Source organism: Tyto alba, unplaced genomic scaffold (genome assembly GCF_018691265.1).
Source record: "Tyto alba isolate M040663 unplaced genomic scaffold, T.alba_DEE_v4.0 Super-Scaffold_38, whole genome shotgun sequence".
NCBI classification, from domain to species: Eukaryota; Metazoa; Chordata; class Aves; order Strigiformes; family Tytonidae; genus Tyto; species Tyto alba.
The window spans coordinates 6,514,480-6,541,298 of record NW_024881313.1 but is presented as its reverse complement, the minus strand read 5'-3'; the positions used below and the strand labels follow the sequence as shown (position 1 = coordinate 6,541,298).

Genomic DNA, 26,819 nt, shown 5'->3' with positions numbered 1-26,819 from the left:
ATCACAGCTTTCTGGCAATTAACCCATGTAATTTAAATCCTATATATATATTTAGAAATACTCCATTTCAATAGGGCTTGTACCTTTATAAAACTACTACATTCAGACAAAAATTTCAGCTATATATAGATCCCTGATTTATGAGAAGAGATTTTTTTTTCCTTCCATATCAACAGGAAAACATTGCAGACTAGCATTATTAAATGCAAATTCCAACAACTTTTGAATTCCGTTTTGTATGAAATTTCTTTCTGTAACAATTCAAGTTCACTAGCAAATAGAATCTAAGTTTTCTAAGAAACACCATTTTCTGGTTTCATTGAGCATTTCACTAAGTGACCAATGAATGTCTGCTCCCAACCAGACACATGAAATATTTTCAGTGTGAAAGCAGGATGACAGACAACATTTAAAAAACTGACAGAACACAGCTACTAAAACACCACTCCCAGATCTTTGAGATAATTTGGCAAAAATACAGCAAACTGATTAGTTTTGAACAGCAGCATTGTACAGATTAGTACCATCATCCATTAACCATTCAAAATCAGAGACTTCCCTTACCCCAAATGGAGGATATGAAGCAGCAGCAGCAGCGGAAGCAACACTCACTGCGGGAGGTGGTATTCCTGAAGAAGAAGGTGGGAACAGACCCAAGGCATTCAGATTTAATCCAGGAATTAAATGTGCTTGAAGCTGCAATGACAGAAGAGTTATTTAAGATTTACAATCCTGGTTATTAACTTTAATCAAAATCCTAGCTGGCATAGGCTATTAACCTTTTGAGAAGATGTCAGTATGTTATGTACAAAAAAAAAAAAAATTCATCTCTACTACCCCAAGGACTCTGCTTCAAACCTATTTCCCAGACATATGTACAGACCAATAAAATTAAAAACATGTAGCAGGAAAGACAGCTGGGAGTCACTTGCTACAACTTAAGCAGTGAAACATGACAAACTTTGCATCAAGAAATTCAGGCAATAGTAAAATTTACTTTCAGAGTGAACAAAATTATCAGAGAAATAATATAATAATTTTGGCTTTACATTAAAAAGACAGGCCTGTAGAAACAGAGAAAGCCCATGCACAAACCTTGGCTTTTCATAGACTGTGGGTACACACTGCACTCTAACCCCATCTTCCCTCCCATGCCTTGCAAAGGATACTCCCAGTGTTTGCTGGGAAAGCAACTATAAAGTTGCATGTCCCTTGCTTGACCACACCTGAGAAAAGTGACAGCATCATGTGGCAAGAAGCATTTTCTGCCCATGATACAAAACTCATCAGTACCCTTTTTTCAATTTTCCAGATTATTGGCCAGTAATATGGCTATGCTTTAGAAATAGCTCAGCTAGAGACAGATGCCAGCTCAGGCCATCAAGATAAGCTAATCATGAGACACCAAAGAAACCCCGAAGACTTCATCTAAAACACAACCCTAATAATCACTACAAACAAAATTTTGAATCCAACCAGTAACAGAGGTAACTCTCTGCTTACCACACCCTTGCCGAACAGCAGAGCAGCCTCAAGCTCACCCCATGTCCCTGCTCGATATATGAAGCAAAAATGTACCACTGTAAAATACTTTGTGTCCTCGTGTGTAGTTTGTGTCATGCCATTTGCTTATAGTGTGGGAGGGAGTGGAAAAGCAGGGAGAATATTCTCTCCATCTGGTAGGAAAACCATGAAGAACAGCCATTTCTAGAAAAATCGAAGACTAACTGTAAACTGAAAAAATATTTCCAGTCTGATTCTAGACCATAAAATTTGGATACATACACAAAAAGCTCTTCATAGCTAATCAAAACACTCAATCATTTCTCAATATGCATTAGTAATACTTTGGCAAACTAATGAGGTGTGTTGTTTTTATTATATAATCACCAATCATCTTTGAATAACTAAATGCCTTTATCATCTATATCAATAAAAACTTTAATAAAGCCTTCTTAAATTAAATAATTGAAAGCAGGAGAGATCCTCCTTCCATATGTTATTATGCTTTTAACATGAAGAGACTAGGAATCACTACTTCAAGAAACATATACAAACTAGAGCACATAAAACCACAATAGTACATAAACATACATTCCTTTCGTTTTTTGAAACAAGAAAAAAGTGAAATGCTCATTCATTCAATCTAAATCAATTTCTCAGTTCCCCTACTCAAAGTAAGACAGAAAAAAGCCTTCATTAAAACATCATAAACAAATAAATAAATTTTAAAACCTCACCCAAGACCTACAAATTCATACAAGAGGCAACAGAGAGAGGTTGTAACAGGGAAATTCTGATGTGATATTAGCACAGAAATTTTCACCATGAGAGCAGTGAGACAGGGCACAGGCTGCCCAGAGATGTTGTGGACTTTTTACCCATGGAGATGTTCAAGAGGGGACAAGTCCCTACACAACCTTACTTCACTCTGAAGCAGGACCTATATTGGGCAAAATCCCTGCTGGGCCACACGACCTCCAGAGGTCCCTCACACCTAAATCTTTCCATGGTTCTAGTTCCAGAAAAGGCCCATGACACAAGACAACTCACATTCATAGCAGCAATATCATTTTCATAGGACTCCCTGATTTTCTTCATAATTTCTTCCTCAGCCTTGGCACAAGTTTCAATACTGCCTTTAACCGTAATGGTCCTTTCTGGATTATAGAGTGTCAAGTCCTGCAATCTGCAAATGAATCAGAAGCACAGTTAATTAGCAAAGAGCAGAGAGTAATCCAGGTTTATCATTCAAGTGTGATAAAATCCGAGCGTGTTGAGTTTGCCCTCTAAAGAGTGTAGTATCAATTCATAACAGAGCTCAAACACAGTTCTCAAGAGAATCTGGAGAAACTGTCCTCACAGTAAACGCAACAAAACCCACCGCAGCGAGGTTTGGGATCAGATAGTTATGACATGTTTAGGTGCAACAGAAGATGGAAACCATCTCGCTCTGTAGGAACATGAGCTGCAGAGCAGTGCAGCACCATTCAGCTTCAGACTCCACAGCAGCCCTACTAACACAGAGAGGGCTTCAGACATTTTAGACATCCCAGAGAACACAGACAGTAAGAAACTTTCTTTCTTTGAAAACAATAGTGGATTCCTTAAGAAAGGAGGGAAGAAAAGCCCAACCTTCAGTGAAACTGCAGGAGAGCCTCCAAATCCTCATAACAGGAAGCTATGTGCAAGTCAACATTTGCTGCAACACACTGGTAACTCCTCAGGGAAAATGGAAGGGTTACAGCATTAAACTAGTGCTTTGTTAGGTAACAAAGGCTGACTTAATATGGTAAAATGGAAGAAGCCAGCTGGGAAGCCATGGCATTATCTATGTACTGGGAAAAGATGAGTTGAAGGGGTAAAGACAACAAAAAAAAAAAGGAGGGGGTTGGCGGAGGGGAAGAGATTAAAAAAAAAAAAAAAAGGTATAAAAGGTCAGAGCAGGATGCAGGAGGGGTGAGGAAGACCATGGCAGAAAGGAAAGAGGAAGAATCATGCAAGGCTTGCTTCCTTGCACAGCGGGCAGTGTGGCAACCTGCACATCTCAGTTAAGCAGCAGCGAGCACGAAATACATCCACAAAGCAATGGTTTCCGGTGTATGAGCACCGAGTTACTGCCTCGGGAAGGAAAATGGTGGAAAACACCCCAAAGAAGAGAGGAAACACTTTCCCAAACCAGCTGCCTTACTTTAACTTTATGGACAAGCTTACCTAAAAGCCTAAATTAAGAGATCAGGAGAAAGACTAATTAGACAAAGCAGAATCAACGGGCATATATGCGCTCTGTTACGTACTGATTAAACCAGGCAACTTCATGGGGCTATTTCAGGCATAGCATGACAAGTAAAATCTTGAGGTCAAGATTTTAATGCAAATAAGCCATTAACTTGCTAAATTAAAAAATATTCTGTGAATGTTTACAGACAATGTGTTATTTCTGTCATCACCAATAAAGACAAGTTGGTTTCACAGAATGAAGACCATTATCTCATTTACCCTGTGCATATTTTCTTTCCTTTAAGAAATAGCATTAAAAGTCTGTGTACTGTTTGCAAACAAAATGTTTATGCCAACACATTTAAGGAAGCATGACAGCCTTACAAAACTATTCTGCAAACATACTTATTTGGGTGCTTTCTCTCTGATATATTTCTCTTGCCCAGGCCAATTCCATAAACATTTACATACCTTCAGGAAGGTCTCGGGTTCTTTCACCCAATTTTGAATTTCCTCTTTTTGAGGAACCTCAATAACTCTTAGCTTCCTTGCCTTCATTTGAGCTATTTTCTACAGTGCACTCTCTTCTTTTGTCTCCTGCATGTAACTCACACCTTTTCATACATCTTCATGTGTCTTCCAAACTCTCACCCTTTCCTACAACCAATAAGCCTTATTCTCACCCATTCTGACTGAAGATTAAGTCCAGGATGCCCTCAAATGCTTGAAAGTTCACGCCAGAGTATTCATTATTCAAAACAGGAGGTTCTCTGAAGATATTACTCTAGGGTAAAACTGCTATTAGCAGCCAAGCTTCTACAGAGACGTCAATCTAATCAGTGATTTGCAGATTTCCAGTGAAGGTGAAAACTCCTGTTTAGTCTCAGCTAAATTTGAACAGGTCTCATTTACCTCCACAAACTCTCAGACCAAAAAGCGTTACATTGAAGCCGACTAGTCAGTGTATCCTAGTTTGGCTTCTAGTGGCCAAGAGAGACAGAACTGCTACTAAAAATACTCTTTTCAGTATTCCCATGCTTTATTTCTTTCCCTATTGTCCAAAAATTTAATCTATGCCAGAAACTAAAACACCAATAGTTTCACTCACTTTCACACTTAGCTCAGAATGGATCCAGGCTTATAGTTTCAAACAGTCATCATTACATATGGTATAATATGTTAAAAACAACCAATACTTAAAATATAGTCTAACACAGGCTCTACATAGCCTATGTTATTTTTAGGCTTCCTCTTGACTGAGTTTACAATGAAGACTCACTGTTTATGTTAAATTTAACTGAACTTAAGTAACAGTTTAATCCACGTTATGGAAAAGCCTCCAAAGGCTGTTATCTCAGCCTTCAAAACTTACAATTTTTTTGTAATAACTCTGTACCTGAATGTACCACAGTGGCATTGCTGCTATTTGAGATATCTCACCAAAAGATTAGGCCACCAAAAACTTACGGAGATATCGTGATTTTAGTATCTGTATCCTGTTCAATTTTCTTTAGGTTTCTTCCTTCTTTGCCAATAAGTCGGCCGACGAAGTTGTTATGTGCCAATATCTTCAAGGGAATTTCTTCTGTACTGTAATGCAAGTTATACCCAGTGAGACTTTTGGAGACCAGAGTGCAAGTTTTTATGCATGTTATGGATACATTTTATTTTCATAGAAATGTCTACAAATCCCATTCAATTACATATGTTTATACCAGAAGCAGAACAAGTCCAAGTGCAATACATATTTCAGCACTATCATCTATAGCTTCAAGTTTCTAGTGAGACCCCACAACTTTTTATGCTCTCTCAGATTAAAAGGTATTAGTTGCTCAAGAAACTTCCGTATTTGCTCCAGTTCACCTCAAAATCACAGCCAGACAATGGCCAAAAACATAGATGTGTGCTGGGGCTAATTAAGCAAGTGGACTGTCCTGAAAATAAAAAAAGTCTTAGTTCCTTTACCTACTTAAATATGGATAATGACAACAGATTCACTTGTTAACAGCTTTTAAAGTCTCCATCTTTAAATGGAGCCAACAAGAATTCAGAATTTTTAATGCTTCCACAATTAAATGCTTTTTACTCACAATTTAGTATCTTGAGCTTCCTTTTGCATGATCTCCATAATAATTTTACAAGCCGTTGAGCAGCCTTCAGGAGTTGAGTGGATGGTAATTGGTTTCTCAGCAGCACCTGCATTCTCTTTACGGTGAATATCAATTCTTGAAAGAAAGAAAAACACTAAGTGTAGCCATGTACTCTATGGTAAGCCTTTCATATTTCCAACTCTCATAAAACTAATTTATTTTGAGCTAACACTGACTACATTTAAGTGGTTTTATTTTGCAAAGTATACAACTACTTAAACACCTCCTAAACACTATTTTTTTGTGTATTATAAAGAACCTCTCCTGTCCTGATTTTACCAGCTAAACCCCATCTTTGTGGACACTGGGACCTCCTTTCCTCATTAAACTCTCTTTAAGGTATTCAGGGGAGTTGTTAGATAGATGATGTGATAAACCACTGAAGACAACATTTCATCAAGCTTTCCCAATGCTCTATCACCAGCCCTGTAGCTCCACTAATAATGACTGTGCAGCTACAGTACAGACAGGCTTTGCCCCATCTTGCCTTTCTTCATGACCTCAGCAACAAAGTTTCCTAGCTCTTCTCTCATAGCAAATAGCATCACAGTACTTGCATTCACCCTTACGATTACTTCCCTAGGCTTTTTAAGCCTAAAATTTGTCCTGACATTACCTTTCCTCTAGCTCTACTCTCTAACACCCTAAACTACTAGCCTTAGTCTACACCACAGTTAATTTAGCTCTAGGAATTTAACAAAAATTGATTATGAACTGCATTAAGACATCTTGGGTATTATTTGTCTTCTGCCAATAACTGCAGGTCACATTCTTTCCACCTCTGCTTTTTGCTTCCTCCTCTCTCCCCCAAACTGAAACAACCATGCTGCTTTTTAATAAGCCCCTTTATTTTTTCCAGTTTTTTCTGATATTGAAAATTCATTCTGTTTCACAATACAGCATTTTCCAGGAAGCCCATGGCAATCCTTGGTGCAACTGGAAGTAGATGACATTTCTTTTTTTATCCCCAAACCAATGAAAACATCATTCTTGAAGTCATGTATCTGTAAAGTTAGCAACCTGTGATTATTTCTGCTCTATCGAGCCTTCTTTGAAGAGATAAAACTTTCTTTACGCCAATCTTCCAGGACTTTTATAGTATGGGAATTAGATGTTTTAGATAGCACCTGGAAAACTGGTATCTCATAGACAAACTACAACCAAGTCTTGTCAAGACACGACAAATCTCTTAAACCTGTGCTGTTAAACACAAAAAATATTCTCTTGAGTTACAATATGCTAATGAGAGGTTGGAAGGAACATCATGATAATCCCGAGTTTGGGCGAGGAGGGGGAGCCTGTTTGTTGTGGGAGTCTGAGGGTGCAATTAGAGAGGACTCTGTTATCCTCATTAACTACTCTTAAAACAGAAGCCCACTCACCCTTATACCCCTGACATACAGCTCATTTCCAGGTCCTGCCTGAGGTACGGACAGAACAGGGGGCTCATGCCAGCATACTACTGAAGGCAGTGCCTTTCATTCTCCACTTTTAGAGGCATCCTGGAAGAATTCTTTGAACATGACCCCCACCTCCCTCTGCATCTTCACTGAGCTTTTCCTTGTGGGTAGGGATTTAACACACTGAAAACAATATCCAGACCCCAGTGCTCTAAGTTTCTTAGGTCACTTAGCAGCTTGCTTTTGCCTCCCATGCATTTCCCCCATCTGTGTTTTGGTGTGGTCTGCAACTTGATAGCAACAAATGTGTTCACCACAAATACATGGGGGTGAGGTGTAGTAAGGAGTAGTGAGGGGAGATGGTTATTTTTTCTTTCTCCTCTTCCTCCTCTTGAATTGAAAATATTTATAAACCCTAAGAATGCCCTAAATTGAACTAAAGCTACAATAAACCCTTAAAGCCTTGGATATGTCACCACACTGACTGTATGTTCTAAAGACTGACATATTACAGCTCTTTCAGTTTCACTTTTTGTGCCAGAAACTTATTAGTATATCTGTACACAAATTCTCCAGCACCAAGTACTGTCCTACTAGCACTGCCTAATTTGATTTCTTTGTTTGTTTTTTAAAGGGAGAACGAATCAGATCGTATTTGAAGATGTGTCAAGGACAGAATCCAGTCCTTAAATAAATCTTGAAAAGATTTCCTACTCACTGTTATCTTCATTTGCTTCCTGACCACACAAGTTAATTGTAAAGTTTTACAAGTTACCCTTTATATGGGAGATGAGGACACAATATTAAAGTTTACAATCACAGTTTTGTAAAGTAACTTACTTGGACTGTGTCTGTTTTGTAATGTTTCTGATTGTTGCTCCTTCTTTCCCAATAATGGCTCCTACGAACTGTGTGGGAACCAACATCCGCAGAGGAACGTCCGACTGTGGTTTCTGCCTCGTGGTTGCCCCGGGTGACCCTTGCCTCGGAGGACCCCTCTGTCCAAATCCACGTCTTCCCTGGGGATGTTGTTGTGGAGGTTGCTGGGCTGCCATTTCATCAGGGATGTATGCAACTTTCAAGGAATAGTTTTCAAGCTGAAACCCGTTCAGTTTTTCTATTGCTCTGTTTATTTGCAACGGGGAGGAGAGAGGAGAGAAAAAAAAAAACAAAAAACAAACCCTCACAATCACATGCATGGCCTTATGAAATGACAAGTCATTTAGATATAGACTTCTGTTCTTTCTAAATTGCATGACAAAGCTAAAAACTGGTTCCAAGATGAAAAATTACATTCAGAACTCTCCAGTCAAAATTTTGATTACACAACTTCTTTTTTTTTTAAAAAAAAAAAAAAAGTCACCATATTAAAGACTACAAGTTAGTTCTTGCTTGCTCCGGGCTTCTGTGCACTTTAAAGATTTTGCTGGTGCAACCCTATCAGCAAAACCTCACAGGAGACAGAGCTTATACACTCAAAAGCATTCTTTTGCCTGATTTAATTTAAATCAGTTCCCCAAATAGAATTAAAGCTGCACCAGAGGGAAAACTTTTTAGCTGCTATCACAGCACCTTCATTAGGGTTTTTGCCAGCACAGCTATTTGGCTGGAGTTTTTGCAATAACTGACATAGCTATGACAGGGAAGAAAAAAAAAAAAAAAAAAAGAAACAGGAAAAAAAAAAATAAATAAACCCCAGCATATGAAAGAGAGTTTGTGGTTCATTCTCAGCAGGAAAGAAAGCGTTCAAAGCCAGTCAATGTCATTTGAAACACCACTTAGCAGACCATGACAGCACCTTGCAACTTACCAAATAATCATAGTACAAGCAGGTTTAAAAGTTAACTAGGAAATTAAAACCAACATGTCTGATAAAACCTCCATAGATATAAAGGTGTTAGAGGGCATTTAAATGGTGCTTCAAGTTCTCTTGTGCTTTTAAGCAAGGCAGAGCCCTCTGTTAAGTATCACAGAGGGATATTGCCCAAACGCACACAAGGCACTCACACCGTGGTCCGTCACACTGAACCACCACCCAGCCACTCAGCTCTCCCTCCTCCCAGCCCTTCTTTCTAACCAAGGTGAGGCCAAGTTTGCAAGTCAACCTGGCCTGCTGGTGGTCTCCTCTTTGCAGAGGGAGCACAATTCTCAGCTTAAAAATGACAGATTTCTGGAGGGTTGAAGATCTTCCACTCACAGACTAGAGTCAATACGATTAAAGATCCAGGAAACAGTAGGGATAACTAAGCTACACACAACACACTGGTAAGCTAGTGGTATAAAATTAACATGTTTGCCCAAGAAAGATATCTCTAATTTTGCTACAGAAGGCATGTTATTCAGTTTATCAGCAATGTATTGATATCACTTTAACATGCACTGATTTGGGGTAGTTTATAAGTACCAGGCTTACCCTTGGACCAAAAGTTACCGATAGATTTTGTTTAAAGACAGTTTTAAATTAAAAAGAGCAGTGGGAGGGAAGAGGCTTCTATCTCATGTCAAAGAGCCACTAACATTTTCATTAAAAAGCTCCAATAACTGTATACTCGGTAATTGGCCTCTGAAACTCAGAAATTTAAGCCAGTCCCTGCATTCACACACATTTGAAGGTGGTTACCACCAGTTTACCAAATGATAACCTCAGCCACACCTCTGCCTCTACTGCAGAGATAAAGGATGATGCTAGCCAATCACCCATTTTTTTTCTGAAGGTAACCAGTGAAAAGTACTATTTGTCCCCTGGGTGTCCCACTTGACAGTCTGGCTCTCAAGCAGCCGTTGAAATGAAGCAGCGACCTTGCAGGTATGAGGTAGTATATGGGTACTGAGGATAACATGCCCCTCATCTCCCAGGGGTGAACCAGTGTCCTTGAGTACTCCAGCTGGAGAGCAAAGAGCTTATGAGAAAACAAGTAGTTTGTGTCTTTGGAGCACTTTGTTTAATAAGGGCTGGTAATAAACAAGGCCCAAGGCAATGCCAATGAACAAGGAAAGCAAAATATTGAATAACTGATCACTGCTCATTAAATACTTCTGTTCACCAAATGAGAGACAGGTCCTTTGGGAACAAAACGGGAGTGTAATTGCTCCCATAACAGAAGAATCTCTTACAGCATATAGCAAAAGAGAACTGGATTAAAATTTGCCAAGGCTATTCCAAAACTGACATTTCTCAACTTCTACTCCATAGACTTTAAAAAGCATTTATTACACAGAAAGCCATGTTTACAAAACAGTAAGGGCAGTGAACAGCCAGACTAGTGAAACTTGTGTTCCTATGGATTTGTCTCTCAAATTCTAGTTTCCGCATGGATTTCTAATGCCTGAAAGGCATTTTGCTGAATTGTCTCTCCATAGAGATCCTACCTGGGAAAGGAGTCTGGAGCCCTTCCTTTTTATGCAGCCTGAACATACTAAGTTCTTACCGATTGCAAATATCTGAGACGTCTGTTTCTGGGTTGAGTTCTACTAAAGTCACCCATAAAGCTGAATTGCTACCAGGGAGGGAAATGGCAGCACCAGGCAGTGCAGTTGCACAAGCCCTGTTTCTTTTGGAATCAAACCTCAAGATGTTGGAGAGGCGAGCACCAACAACGTTGTGAACGTGCTGGTAGGCTCCGGGTTGACATCCAGCCCAACTCATTCCCTTCCATGCATTCATTTGACAAGTTCAGACATTGCTTCTTTCCCAAAATGTTTCCATCTCCTCTGGCTTTAAAACATTTTAGACCAGAATCCCAGCACTAATACAAAACTTTACATTAAATCAGTCTGTGAGACCTCACTCTTCCTTAGAAGTGGCAGGGTAGAAAAGACTAGGGTTTTTGTTTGTGTATGTGTAGTATTGCATACTAGTATTGTAGTATGAGCAGTACTGTATACTAGATTATCTAGTAACCTAGAGATACTACAGTAGTATAGAGAAAACTTAAAAAAAAACTAATTTGCCCTCTGAATCAGAGAGTTATCTGTATTTTATAGCTTGACTTCTATAATTTGGCTTGTTCAAGTGATGAGAATTCAGAAGAGTCAATAAGTAAACACTGCTCTCCCAAGCCTTTTGTGGAACTGGTGTTTCCTGAGTAGGTGGTCCCACATTCTGCACTGATTTGGGCATACACAGGGGAATGTCAAGCTAAATCATTTTCAGTGATGCAGCAAATACACAGTTCTGGTGCATTTCTTACAGAAGACACAAGCCCACACCTTTTGAAAGGTCACTGTGGCTGTTGAACCTGGCCTTCACATTCCAACATTTGACAGCTTTCATTAGGTTTTTAAAGTATTGTCATAGAAAACATAGGTCTGGAATCAGGAAAGGTCATGGCTCAGCAGTCCTTCAGTGCCATAACAGGCACAAAATTTTAGAGCATCTTGACACTGCTGGGTGGGATTGGGATTAAAAGAAAGAAAAAGGAAGGAGAAGAAAAAGGGGGGGAAAAAAAAAAAAACAACACAAAACAAAACAACACAAACACCACCAGAAGAAGAGAGGTGAGTGATTAAAAACCATCTTCTAGATGGATGCAAAAGATGTAAAACAGCATCCAGGACAACACTTGCAATCAGGAGAGCCATCCTCCTTCCACTGGAAAGCCTGAGCCTCCAAGGAAAGCAAGTGACTGGTTCTTCACAGCACTAGCAGCACCTATTTCTGTCAAGACTACTATCATTGTTGCAGTCCACAAAATACACATTAAATCCAGCTCCTTTTGTAAATCACATACTCTTATTGACTGACCCCCTCGAAAACTCAAATCCAAATCACCTCTGCCTTCCCAAAAAAGGCTGGGGGTCTCTTTCCGTGACCAAAAGTTAATAAAGGCCATGCAGTTTACCTCTGTCAGAGGGCACTACTGGTACCTATTGAAACAACCCACAAACCACCTTTTACAGAAGGGTTAAAAGCCTTTGAGTCACTTAATGAGGACAAAGATGGAAAAAAATTCAGTAAACTTCTTCATCGAGGTGCCTTCCTCCCCCAAATCTTCTTTTAAAATTAACATTTAGTGGAAATGGAAAATGTTTCCGTTTCACATACCAGCAGGAGCTGGTACATGGGACTCTCCATGTAGTTGAGAATTTTTAATAAAACAAATCCATTAGACCGTAGCAGCTATTGCCTATGCTCTGCTAAGATGTGCAACAGCCTGGCTTATGTTCACATGACACCTGCTCAGAAGAGGATCTCTACATAAAAGTGAAACCTTTAAACAAATATTTTGTAAATTAGTCACCTGAGTTTTTCCCATCAAAATGACATCTCACCGCTGTCCTCTGGTGAGCTCCCTATGAGAGGATTTTTGCCCAGCCTTCTCCCTTCTGATGCTAGTGGAGGTAAAACATCCTAGATAAATGAATACAATAAAAGCACCGAGTCTTGTGCTGGAAATCATTCATCCATTGATAGTGCAATGACACTAAGCACTAGATGGAGAACATATTTCACTCCCCCATGCAGCTTGTACATATACCACCTTCCTTTTTTCCTCCCTGAACAGATATATTTGCATATTGAGAAGACAGATATACATGGTAATTTTTCTTTAGTATAAAGATTTTTTTTTTGCATTACATAAAAATATAGTTTTCATTAATATTTCTGAAAATAATAAAAAAATATTTTAAATCTAAGCTTATAATCATACACCACTGAATTTTCAGTATTATTGTTCCTGTGGCAACATTAGCCCTGACACAGGATGGCACGTAAAAGTATTAGTTATGTGATCTCTTATTCATTCATCAAGGATACACGTTGTGTGCACACACGCAGCTTTGTGCTTCATTGAAAGGGTAAAAAAAAACCCTTTCTTTCTGCAAGCATTCTAATTTAAAGGTGACCACCAGTATCTTAACACTCAAAGTAATATACCTACTTATATCTGCAAAGACACAGCAGATCCTGAGCTCTTCACATGGCAGCCCGCATTTAAAATACACCATCAGTTACAAGACACAACCAACACGCATACCTCATTCTTGCGCTAAAGAGCAAGATAAAAAAAATAAACGCCTAGCCCCATACTGAAACAATATACACCCACTCCATATATGCGAGGCCAACTTTGCACAGAATTTCCCTTCCAAAATCCTGGGTAGAGCTAAATCCTGTAGCATGTACTAGACACCTACACACTGGAACATTTTGGGGAGGGAAAGAGGAGGTGGTGTAACTTTTGAAGATAGCAGCCATAATCTAGGTGTCAGCACGTCACAAGGACGCGCTCAGCACGTCTTGCTGGTTGCAGTCAGGGATCGATACCGAGAGAAGAGGGGGTCACCTCTGGCAAGCAGGTCCCAAGCTGCCTCGGTATCTACGTGCAAGCTGTTGCACGCTGTTCGAACCGAGCTGCAGGCTCCAGCCTCTGCCGTTCACCCTCTCGACTCCTCCCTTCCAAATCTTCCATAACCCGCCGTGATGCTCAGTAACTCTGTGTGTCACAGTAGCGTGCCCATGCTTTGTAAGGCCCACTCCAGTTTCTGGGTGGGATGGCAGCGGGGGCAGTTGCCAAGTTGGAACAACTCCCTCTTCCTCCTTCCCCCAAAGCGCTTGTAGGAGAGGAGGGCAGGGATGGGGTCACAGAGATGCCCTGGCAGTCCCAGTCTTCTCCTTGCTGCCTACAGTGCTGGAGAGAGAAGGGGAGGATTTCCCAGGCCCGTGCACAGCTCTGCGCTTGCTGCAGACCTCTCCGCAAACCCAGCGGGCTCCCCACCAGCACCTGATCTGCCATGCTGGCTCCCCTCCTCTGGCCCTGTAAAGGCAAGGAGCAGCAGCCTGCTTTTTCTGCCAAGGCAACCTCACGCCTCTCCAGCTAGGAGACAAAGGTATCACCACAACGGGCCAAAGCCACAGACCTCCATTCCAACTAGAAGACAATAACTGAGCGCACCTCAGATTTTGCATGCTGTGTGCTCTGTCCTAGACCTGTTTCTCTAAAGGAGTGCAGCATTCTTCACCAATTTCAGTTTCCAAGTTAATTTTAGATGCAGCCCTGTATTGAATATGCTGCAACTGCAGTACCAGCTTTGAGAAAAAACACCCCTCTGCCACAACAATTAGACTTGCAAGGCTCAGCTTCCCAGCTGGGTGGAACCAAAAGTTTTGTTCAACAGTAACATCCTCCAAGCAATGCATACCACACCTGTTTAGAACTGCTTATCAAAAATATCTCCATATTGTGTTACAGCACCTTCAGAGCACAGCACTGCTGGTATACACTCCAACACAGCAATGCCATACAGTCTATCCAGCGGGGAAGTAGCCAACTTTGCATATTTTGTCAGCCAGCACTGCTATCTCTGAGGTTAGTATATGTGTTGCAAAAAGTGCAGAAAAGACACAATTAGAACCTGGGACCCACTGTATGCGGCGGCATAGAAAACTTCATGTCACAGTGTTTGCTCCAAAAGTCATGGTTAGGAGCATCATTTACCCTAAACAGCCAAGTTGCAAAAAGCAAAGTTTGTTATCAGCTCAATGACTCTAAAACAGCTTTCGATAAAGTCAGTTCTTGTTACTCCTTGCACTGCATAGGCTGACCAACACACCTTTTTATCAACTATCAGTACCCATGTACCACTCCCCTCCGCAGCCACTGCGGTCCACCACAGCCAGCTCCAAGCAGCAAAGCTAGGTCATGTCTAGGAAACCCATTCAAATGAAACATCGCCACAGTCCCCACAGAAAAGCCACACACGCACAGGTCCTGTAGTGATTCGTCATTGCAATTCCTCGTAGCTTTTTCCCAGAAAAATCTCCATCCAGCCGCTTCTCCTAGGGGTTTCTAAACGGTTGCAAGGCTGCATCCTGAACCCAGACAGTCGGAGCTAACAAGAAATGCACTCACCCTGTTGGAAACCCCTGTGTCTGTATCAAACCATTCACAAAGGCAAATCAAGGCTACTCCACTTGCCCTACCTGTTCAAGCCAACCAAACCGTATGTCATCATTCAACCTGTGTCACTTCAGGTCCTCCTCCAACATTCATGCTGGATGCTAATCCACCTGCTTCAGACTCAAGATGTTTTCAGTTATTGTCATGTGATTTCTCATACAACACAAAATTTTATCTCGGATGCTTCTTCACAGTCTTGGTTTATCTCAGCATTTCCTCAGGATTGACCTTAAAATTTAACAAGTAGAGTTTGAGGCAGGAAAAACTGTATGTTGTTGTTTTCAGCTTCAGTAGGGAATACACAAGTCCAGGAACCCACTACACAAATGACAGACAGCTCACAATATATATCATGCTTCTTTCCATGGTATTTTAGGTACTTCCTTCTTACATTTTCAAATAAGGAACTGGCACATACAGCATTAATTTTTCACATTGCACCATAAGTTTCTCCAGAACTAGAAATTCAACATTTTTCTTAATTATTGTGCAACAGAATTAAAAACAACAGAAGAACCTGAAGAAGAACTTGTTGAACAAATCAGGTTTTGAGAAAAGTTTAAGAGTGAATTCAAGAAAAAACATTGTTTACTTCAGCTCCAGTGTACGCAGGAGACACCACTGACACAAGTTTTCCACCACATTTGTTTAGAATACACTAACAAGTAACCTAACACTTTGAAAGATTAAATACATGTGTTGTATTCAAGTTACACAGAAGTCATAATTACTTAATTATATGTACAAATATTATTTCATTTGTAATTTTGAATTAATGCATACCATAAGCATACTCTGCATCTTAACTGATGATTTTAGTTAGCCACAAGGTGGCAGAAATTTCAAAGTTAAAATAAAAAGATCATTGTAGGTTATTCCATGGGTTTGGTTTTGTTAACTTGCTATGGCTAGAAAGAGGGGGGAAAATATATTTATGTCACCAGATTAAAAATTAAGGAACACACAAGTCTTTTTCCATCTGTGGTAGAAAAGTAAAATTAAATCTGTAGCATATAACATGGATGTTTAAAGGAAAAAGATATACAACCAATGATTAAGTAAAGCATTATATTTTTAAATTTTAATAACTGGATTAAAAGTTATCAATTACTGAAAATATAAGCAAGCATAAAATATGTGTTCTAAAGTTCAAAAAGCCCAGTTAAATTATTTTAAGTATTCAGATTATGACCTTCATTTTTTCTGGAAGCAGCATTTAGTTTTCTGATTAAAAAAAAAAAAAATTAAGGGAAAAATCATAGCAAAACAACAGAAAGAAATAAAAAGAACGCAGACTCTAACCAGAAGACAGACATGGGACAATCAACACTGTAAGAGGACATCACAAAGCTTTTTTGTGACATAGCTAAAAATCATTGAGCAATAATTCCTGTCCTCTGTCATTGGCAAATCACTAGCTTTCTTCCCTCCCCAGTTGAATAATTTTGCCTAGGTTTTCAATTTTCAAAATTATTTATTTTTAATCAAAGTGGAGGAAAATTTGACCAAAAAAAAAAAAATATGGTAAAGCACCCAAGACTTGGTGAGGGGAAGAACAAGAGACTTTCTTAAAAGTTAATGCTTACATGATCAATTTATCAATAAATTAATCAGAAGCAGCGTTACATACAGAATCACAGCAACATTAATTCCAAAATGCAAGTCAGGTGACAGTAACAAGTAAATAAGACACTTACTGTCTAGCCTGGTCCTTATTGCCATATGTTACATTTACAACTGCAGTCTCCGTGTCAGTGTTCACTAGAGAGGAAAACACAATGAGAAGAGGTTAAGTTCCATGTGCACTCACTTCCCGCTACAGATTTAAAAACGATTTGAGAGTAGAGCCATACCTTGCTCACAGTTCTCCACTGTTCCATACTGAGCTAACAAACTATCCAGCACCTATCAAGAGGTAAAAGAAATTACAGGTTTCAATTTCAAACCAGATTAACAAAACTGAGTGTAAAAATCACTGAAAGTTGTAAAAATTTTATCAGAACACAGAGCATTCCAATGAGGAAGAACTATTAACTATTTTAGGACAGTGCTTGTTTTCTTTCTCACATCAGAAAATCTTCATTTAAAACCTTGTGAATATGAAAATACAGAACATAACTCCAAGAAGTCACACTGCACTGTAAGTCTCAAACTTTGAAAATAAACCTCCAATTCACCTGTTCCCAGAGTGAAATAAAGCAGAGGCAGGAAGAATTACAGAAGAGCAAATCTGGAATAAAATCTTTCCATCTGTCTGAAGTGCATATATGTAACTTTGCCATTGTTTGGTGTTTGGGTTTTTTTCTTCCCAACACACCTAGGTCATACCTGAAAATTTTATTCTCTTACTTAGTGGAGGCTTATCTACACAGAGAATTTAACCAGAATAACCAGCACATCAAGACCCATTCCACAATTGTTTTGACAGTTTTCCCACGGACCCATTCCAAAGGAACCACTCGCAACAGTGTCTTCACAACTATTTGAGAGGAACCACTCGCAACAGTATCTTCACAATTATTTGAAAGTTACAATTAATTTGTCAACTGGCAGAAAGCGAAGGAGAAACAGGTAAAGGCATGTGACGGGGAGAAAGAAATCCAAATAAAAGTAGCTTTATTTGGCATAATTGGTTCTTTCTAGTCAGGTGGAGGATGAAGAAAGAACAAGAAACAATGAGACTTTTAGGAAAATCAAGATGTCAGAATACTCCAGTAAAAACACGAAAATACCCACAGTTGTATCGCTTTAAAATTCACATGGTATATACTTTATTTTCTTCCAGGTGAGAAATAATGTTCCAGAAAACAGTCACTGCATCAGTAACTAGCACAGAACACAAGAGCGTCATTGTGGTTTATTGTATGATAATGTTTTGTCTTAAGAATTAAAACAACACTGGAAAAGTACATGATTTGCACCAGCAAATGGAAAAGTACACTTCCAATCTCTTCTGTGACCAAAGTGTCATTCTTCACCTTGGTACGTCTCTTCAGGCAAAATGTCAGTATGAAAGGGAGGAAATCCTTTTGGGACAGGAAGGAAACATGGAAGCAAGGACAGAATGAAAGCAGTAGGCATGAAAACACGTCTGTGCAGCTTCTCGTTGCAGTATGCTTCCTCTTGCTATAACCAGCAACTGAGTGTGCACAAAACCCCAGTCCCTAAAAATATAAAATTCAGAGTCTACAGCCTCACAAGATTAAGAATTCAAAGTTATAATTTATTAATATATGGTATACTTTTACTACAATATAAAAGAAATTTTTAAGATAAATTGCAGTTTATATGCCCAAACTTAATGACAATTTACATCCATATAATATCCAGTCTTTACCACCCTTCTAAAATTGTAATTGCACATAGACATTTTCAGTGGTAATATTTCAAATCAAGTATTTAAAAGGCAATGCACCGCTCGCCAAGTTTGAGCAATGCATTACTAATTCAAACTGCAGAATTTCCCCATCCTTCTTGTGTAGGGTCTAGTAAGTTTTCTTGGCAACTGTTCTGTTTTCATAGACAAGTTGTTAATTGTCCTCTCCTCATACAAGTAGAGATTAGCCTAGTGTGAGAGTTTGCCTTTTCAATCCCCTAAAAATTAGTTTTCTGCCACTCCTCAGATCTGATGGGTTTGAAACTTTCTAAGGAAAAGTTTGCTCTGAAATTTGTTAAATATTAGTGAAGCAGAGTAGCTCCAGGGGATTAAAAAAAGTCTGTGGAAGATCCTCTTAAGACAATTGAAACATCAGCACAGACAAGTGGGAGAAGTGAGAAATCTTTTGCAGGTCTGAGGGCATACTTCCACACCAGCCAGGGAGTCACTGCATGCAATTAGAGGAAAGCCTTCTTCCACAGATGGCTTAAGTGATAATTGTGCCTACCCTGATATCAGGGGGTGAATAGAATCTCAGGTGGGGGTCAGGGTTTTAAAACAAGAAAAGCAAAGCAAGTCCCTGGCTTAGAGATCCATTCTGTTTACTTGAAATAGGATACTGAAGAGTTCATTAGTCTGATAATGCAATTTCTTTGTCCCTACAGTATGTCAACACCCATGCTTTATTACACAGCAGACTGTACTACAGTGTGAACTAACATCTTTTATTATGACAAATTTTTATTACGTTTGGACTGTGCAGACCACCAGCTCATGCCCACTTTGCCCCAAAGCTGCATCACTTCAAAATCCCAGGATTTCATTTTCATCCTTAATGATACAGGAAAAGAGCAAAGCTGGAATGCCAGAGGTACAAGACTTTGTTGGATTAATCATTTTTTTGTAAGCTATTTTAATATTAAATTTATATTCTGGGCTAAGCATACCTTTACATTAAGACCCATGCATTAATGTCACCTCTTTCACCAAGAAAACAAATGCTTTAAAACTGAATCCACACAACTTCTTAAAGACACTACATTCTCTCTAAAAACTACTACCTTCAGCATGTTTCTGATCAGCCATCAAAAACCTCTTAACACATTAACCTTGCATCTGCTCCAAGAAGCCTAAGAACCAAGAAGCTCCTCTGCTGTTAATGCTGAGCAATAGCCCAAGGTGGCACATTTAGCATCCCACCCCTCTTCACCAGTTCTCCACTTATGCTGATCCTTAATCCTCTTCTGAGCCATTTCAGTCGGAGACAGTGTCCATCTGGGCTTTAATCCAAGTGACTCAAGCTCCCATGTTGTTAAAAGAGTTGCTTTACCAAACAGATTTATGGGAAGTTTCCTCAAAGGGTTGGATCTTGCTTTAACTGAAATGAGAAACAATCCTCTTGGGTCAAAGACACTTGCTCACCACAGCACTGTCCTCAAGCAGATGCTTGTATTTTCATCACAATCAGTCTCAGGCAGCAAGGTTTTAAGTGTGATCAATACCACAGGGGTAGACTTTTAGCCAGATTTTGTTTAAAATGCACTAGTAAAAAACTTACAACAGCAGCTGGGGTATACCTGTGTGTGAGAGGAGCAAGCTTCATGGGTAAGAACACTTTTAACTGAACCAGCAGATACAGCCAGGAAAAGGCGTTGCAACTGTATTCAAAGACAGATCCTGTATCATAACTCACTTCCAAAACACAGAACTCTACTCCTGCATGTATTTCTTGCTTCACATGTATTTACTGCAACAGCCAGTTTCTTATCACATGCCTCATTTGTTCATATTTCTCTTCGCACTGTCTTTTCCCACTCCCCAAATTTTTTCCTCTCTAGCCCCAAGCCTCTAGTTCTGCTGCAAAACAAACATGTTTTGTTTAAGCTGCTCTTCCGTAACACTCTTCGTGTACAGCCTTGTTGGGCAATCAGAACAAAATTCAAAGCCAAGTTGGTGGTGCAGCAGCAATTCTGATGAACAGCTGAAAAGAAAAGTTTATTTGTACAAATATTTAATCTAAGCTAGAAAAAAAAGTCTTTCCTTTTCTTGAGCTCTCCTTCTAGCAGTTGTCTAAATTGGGTCTCCTGCTCTTGTTATAGCACAGATGTCTCTCTCACAAAAAGCTGCAGTCTTATGCTGTGGACTTTCATTCATCACGCTCTAAAAGCCAATTCTGACTTCATTATAAACAGCATTACCCTACACCAAGCCCCACAAATCAAGGCTGCTTTACAAGGAAAAAAGAAACAAGGAAACGTTACTCTTCAGTAGAGCTGAGAGCTTGAAGCACACATTAAAATATCCCGGTTCTCATGCAGATTTCTCAGGTTCAAAAAGTAGCGCCTTTGAACAATCCAGAGCTGCTGTTTTCTGCACTTTCAGAACAGACTATTTCATACATATCATCTTACGGTGCTGTAAGATTTCTGCCCTACACCATAAGCAAATTAGTCTCAAGACATCTGGTCCATAAGCACAGTTATCCATAATGTTTCTCTCACACACACTTATCAATGGGAACTTCACAGTGGTGCTGTAGAACCTGAAGTTATTTCCTCCACTCACACAGAGCAAATCCATTAGACCACCACCCTTGTCTCCATGACTCCTGGCATGTTGATTGGGACTTAAAATTAGACAACACCATTGAAATCACAAATAGCAGAGACAGAAAAAGAGACAGAAGGATTAGGGTCATTCAGTATAAGACCATGGGGAAATTTTTGGCTGCAAAGAGTTTGAGCTCTCTGGGTAATTTAACAACAAAAAAAAAAAAAAGTGAAGAAAGTCAGGCAACATGAGGAAAAAGAAGAAGTTGTTAACGCAAGTGGCTTTTTAACTTAGAAGTGGAGAGGTGGAATGAAAGAAAATGAAAGAGCCAGGTAAGGAAAGGAGGGGGCGGAGGTGCATAGCAATGCTCATATCACTTCAGATATTAAGCCTGGATGAACTACTAATGTCACCTGCACACTTCAATTGCCCTGTTGGTATACTTAAGTCCACAAAAAAAAAATGCAATTTTAAATTCATTATATGAATGCAGCATAGTGTGAGCAGAGCTGGTATTTCTTGACTTCAGTGTTGAAACAGGACCTTAGCAGATCCACCATCACTCTCCAGCCCCATCATCTGTTGACAACTGACAATGTTAAAAAGGCTTTTCAAAGTGCCTTCAGTTTGGCATAGTCTCTTTGTTGGTAAAAACCACATCCCCAACAGGGGCTAGCATGACTTTATGAAGAAAATTGAGTTCAAAGAAGGCCCTAATAAATCTCTAAGGAAGCAGTCATTTTTGAAAGGTGTAACTAGGTAACGGTGCATCACCTGCACGGAGTCCGTGGCAGATCGGTGAGGGTGGTACAAGGTCCCCTGGTACCCCTCCCAGCCTGTCTGCCAGAGCAGAAGCACCACAGCTTTGCCTATTTTCACCAAAAAAAGATCAGAGCACATGTGTCCCTTGTAAAGGCAGAGAAGCCTGGGAATGGAATACCCACACCAGCATGCAGTCTGCTGGGACAAAATTATCCCTCCAAAGCTTTATGAAGGCATCTGAATAGGCAACACCAGTTTGCAATGGCTCAACGCATTGCAACATGTGGTGATGGTGTTTTTCATCGTGTAGGCCCTCCAATACCCATGTCTCATGAAACCATGACCATAGTCTGGAAGAATCAGAAAAATAAGTCTGGAAGCTGCTGAAGTCATTGTTTGCACACACCAGAAAGGCAGCGCCTGAAAACAATAACTCTGGCTTATTTACCACATCCCATACAAACCCTGGAGTGAATTCTTCTCCTGGGAACTTACAGTTATATCCAAATGTTCAAAACTATTAATAAGTTTACCCTATAATACAATTCTGTTTAGGTGGCATTACCAGGGTTTTAAGAATGTAAAGCTGAACCACAGAGAACAAAGCCAAAATTGTCAAAAGGAACTACTAATTGAGTGACCAATTTGGACACCAAGGGCTAGATTTTCCACAGCGCTCAGCATGTCTGTGTTCAAAGTGCAGCTTCAAAGCCACTTTCGGTAGCAAGGAGAACACAGCTCTTCTGCAAGAGAGACCTGAAGCTAGTCACATGAGACGAACTGAGTCAAGGCACACTTAGCAACTAATGGCAACTTCTGCTTAAATAGTTTGTCCAGTACCAGAGACTAGAAGATGCAGAATTCGATTTGCCATGGCAGCATTTGATTCCCCTAACCAAAGGGGTTTGTCTTGCCAAAAGTCCTCGACTTGCTGCAAAATTCAACAAAGTGTGTGGTAACGGGGGCACAACTCTTGCAGACAAGTCATCTTCATTGCACACACTGGACTTGTTTAGTTTACAGCAGGGCCACCCACTGGCCCACACCAACATCCCTCCCTAGAGTGCTAAAAGCAAACACACTAGCTCCCTATTTACCTTGCTCTTATAATGGAATATCTGAGATGCTCAAAAAAAAAAAAAAAAAAAAAAGGAGGTAAGAGATGATGTGGACTATTTCAGCTTCACTGTTTCAAATTAAGCAAACAATATAAAGCAACTGAAAATAGGGCTCAGGTAAAACAGCACATACAGCCATGACTACAACTATTGTAACCAACTCCACATACTACATGTGTTTATATTTCCAGATAATACTTCTGGATCATTTAAATTTATATACACCCCACCCATGTATATAAAATAAAAAGGTAATGGAAAGAGAGAGGATTAAATGCTTTAGGATCACACTAATATTCAAGAACATTCAAAAAGACCTGCCTTAAATCCGCTAAGTCAAAAATCACATAAAGTATAATTAGCATGATTTACAGATAGAAGAAGTTTAACTTCTACAGAAAAAATTAAGAGAAATCCAACAAGTGTAAGCAACATGGTAAACCATTACGGATGAAGATCAGCATCAGAATTCCCTCTCCCTCCTTTTTAAAAATAAAAATTCATACACTGGAAAAATTCACTGAGAGAATATTCTAATGAAGCTCTGAAAATAAAAGAAATTGCAAAAGAAATTTTTGGGCTACAAAGTTAGCCCAGATACTGAATGCAGCAAACAAAAAGTTCTTGCTTGCTTTCATGTTCCCACATTAGATCCTAAACTGGAAACAGTCTCTTGAATGTCTGATTGGGAGGAAAGATTAGTGAGCATTACACTAAGGAGATATGGGTTTTTAAAAAAAAAAAAAAAAAAAATCATAGTATCAAGGTTGACAAATGGCATTAAATGGTCTTCAGGGTTTAAAAAAAAAAGTACTTGAGAAATGTTTAGAGAAAGGAAAAAACCCTTATTAGATGCATGGGTGGCCTCCTTCACAAAGAGATTAAAGGGAACAGGATAATTCAGTTTGGAAAGAAACGAGAGGGAATATGATACAGGTATTATGAAATAACGAATCATGTAGAGATGGCCAAATTGGCAGCTTCTATTCACCCTTCATCTAAATTAAATGAAAACAAGTTTGAAAACACAGAGAAATAAGTATTCATGAAACATTATCTGAATGCAATTAAGCACCGCACAATAACTGATATAATACTTCATTAATCTCCCCTCTCCTCACGCTAAAGGTGTAACTTCAAGAGCAGTTTCAGATAATGTCAGAATTTATGAACCAGGTTAACATTAACGCAAACACTCCTGATTCAGTACCCTTCCTGATTTCCACAAAATTAAAAAGCACCATCGTGCAGCTCGATCCTTAAATGCATCAACTGCTGTTTTACATAGCTAATCCCCATTCCCAGGATCTCCTCATGGGCACTGCCAGGCCCCCCCCTCCTCCTCCTCCTCCTCTTCTTCTTCCTCCCCAGCAGACAGACTACCAGGACATTTCTGTGGCTCAGTGTGAGGGAAGGGTCACATGCTGGGCTGGCACATGGGTGTTGTGAAACGTGGTGGGAAGCAGCAGCGACACTAGCTCGTGTTCATCTGCCTCCTCTCACATCGAGGCGGCCAGTTTAAGTGGAAACACTCTTCTCTACTTCTACAATCTCATTTGTAGATTGCCAAAGGGAAGGAAAAAAAAGAAAGCTATAAAAGCATTACTATCCAGGGAGAATCTATTGCCCAACTTTGATTAAACGATACACTACAGAAAAGCAAGGGAGCCAGCAAGTTTTAGAAGAATGTTTGGAAAATGCACTAGGATAAAGAATGAATTTCCTGCTTCACTCACAGCACTATATCAAAATACAGTTGGTGCTTTATTGACTGTTTCAACACCTTCCTGCAGATGCACCCAGCAGTGGTCTCTTTCAGGAGGACTGCTGCTCAGCCCCACAGTGCAACTTGCAATGTCCTGCTCAGTGCCATGAAAATCAGAAAGGAAATGGTCATGGTTTTCCTTTCCCCCCTCAACCTTTCAATCCTCCCAATTTCATTAGTTCCATAGCATTATGGAATACGTGTTCCTTTTAACTGGAAGATTTATCAGGGACAACTGTATTTCTCCTATACACTTTAGCCCTTTGTGTGTGCACATGTGTGTGGAAAAGGCACTCCTGAAAGCTATTTTCTGTAGCTATTAAAAAGTCTTAGTGCCACTTCATTATAGCTCTACAAGGCTGGTGCTAGTCTCATATTTTTAGTTTCAGCATAATAATAGTTCGTTCATTAAAAAAAAAAAAAAAAGCCTTCTGTAAAGTTGGAAACATACAACTATAACAGAAATCTGTCAGACTAAAAATCAATTTTTGAATCATCTTTGGAACTGATCAGCAACCACAAGTTCCAAGAAATCTCTTGACAAGAGCACAGGGATAATCTCACAAAGAGGCCACATACCAGAGGGTTCCTTCTGGTACATGTATGCTGGCGCATCATAGAAACAGAGCCAAGTCAGTGCTTGATATCACAGAAATCTTTCCCAGGAAGATTGTCCCATATTCTAACATTAAGCATTTTCCCTAGGATCTGCTTGTAACTATCTAAAAATGGTAGAGGGAATCATAGAGGAAAATCCTGTAAAATGGATTTCGTTCACAGATCAGTGCAGATAAAAATAAAGTATATTAGAACTCAGATGATGGAGATCACATCTGAGACGTTCACTCTGTTGCACACAAGACTCAAGATGACAGGCTTTCAGGAAAAAGATAAGTCCTTAACAACCACTTCATGAATATTTTGGATCTCTTTATAACCAGGAAAAACTATAAAAAGATCGAAGCATTTTACTTGAGTTAAATATACAGGATTCCCCTTCCCCCTTTTTAAACTGGTTATCCATAAGATACACGCCATGCCTTTGGCTTCCCAGAAGTCCTACTAATGGACAGCATTGCTGCAGACCAGACATTTAATAGACGGTTTGGCCTCTAAACAACATGTCTCTGAAATACAAGAGACTACCGAAGCGAGGGAATTGTATTTACAGAGGCTTACAGACACATGGGCTGGGTTGCTGGACATTCTCGTACAAAACTTTCCCTCAAGCTGTCAGTACATGTCACCTACCTCATCTTCCTAATTATTTTGCTGGCATGGCAAAACTCCTGTACCTGAATGCAGATCATCAGTAGCAGCCTCATAACACACAGGGCATCTCAGTCACTTGAGTAGTTGTAATACCTACACCTGGAATTACTAAAGTCATCCGAACAACTGGAGGAGACAAGTTTTTCTCAACCTACCTCTCCTGTTTAGTATGGCTATTTTCAGGGAGAAGGGAAGAAACAGGACAATCTTATCTCTAGTCCCTGCTATGGGGACTGGGCACTGAAAGAAGTAGAGGAGGTTGGAGTGGGACTCAAGAACTCAAGCCTGAGGTCAGACAAAAATACAAGTCATATACGCTTTACAGCAAGAAGGAGAAATCTTGGTAGAGCAAGAACACTACCTGCAAGTATTTGAATAACTTGGAGCTGCAGAATCAGATTAAAATAAAATCTACAATAAAAGGTCTCTACAGTGCTAATGCAGAGATGAAAGCTTTGCAAACACCAACAATTAAGTGCTGTCAAAGGCTTCAAGCTGTAGAAACATGAACCTTGGAGCAAAGGGGATTCACAGGATTGAGTGTAGAAAATTTATGTGGTAAAACACATTAACTATCAGCTGCCTAATCATTCAGATGGGCATAAAAATAAAGTATATGTATTTAAAATACTCAAAACCAAGTTATTAAAAAACCCTAAAAGTTAGAGATATTATAATGAAATTCTGTTAAAGACACATGTACCAAGATCTATGAGGTTTCCAAGTCTAGCTTAAAGTATCACAGCATTATGGCCAACTCATGCCCTAACGTGCAAGTTAAGATTTAAGAGGATGTTTACAAAAA

At 39.5% G+C, this 26,819-nt stretch overlaps 1 protein-coding gene across 2 annotated transcripts in view; it reads right to left on the bottom strand.

The window, feature by feature from the left end:
• IGF2BP3 (insulin like growth factor 2 mRNA binding protein 3) overlaps positions 1–26,819 on the bottom strand; it is a 117,813-nt gene that overhangs the window by 28,251 nt on the left and 62,743 nt on the right. For both annotated transcript variants that reach the window (XM_042801782.1, XM_042801783.1), the window contains 7 exons: positions 17,025–17,076; positions 16,869–16,932; positions 8,111–8,395; positions 5,811–5,945; positions 5,188–5,310; positions 2,554–2,689; positions 565–696 (listed from right to left, as the gene is read on the bottom strand). In XM_042801782.1, the coding sequence (XP_042657716.1) occupies positions 565–696; positions 2,554–2,689; positions 5,188–5,310; positions 5,811–5,945; positions 8,111–8,395; positions 16,869–16,932; positions 17,025–17,076 (927 nt within the window). The remainder of the gene's footprint in view (positions 1–564; positions 697–2,553; positions 2,690–5,187; positions 5,311–5,810; positions 5,946–8,110; positions 8,396–16,868; positions 16,933–17,024; positions 17,077–26,819) is intronic.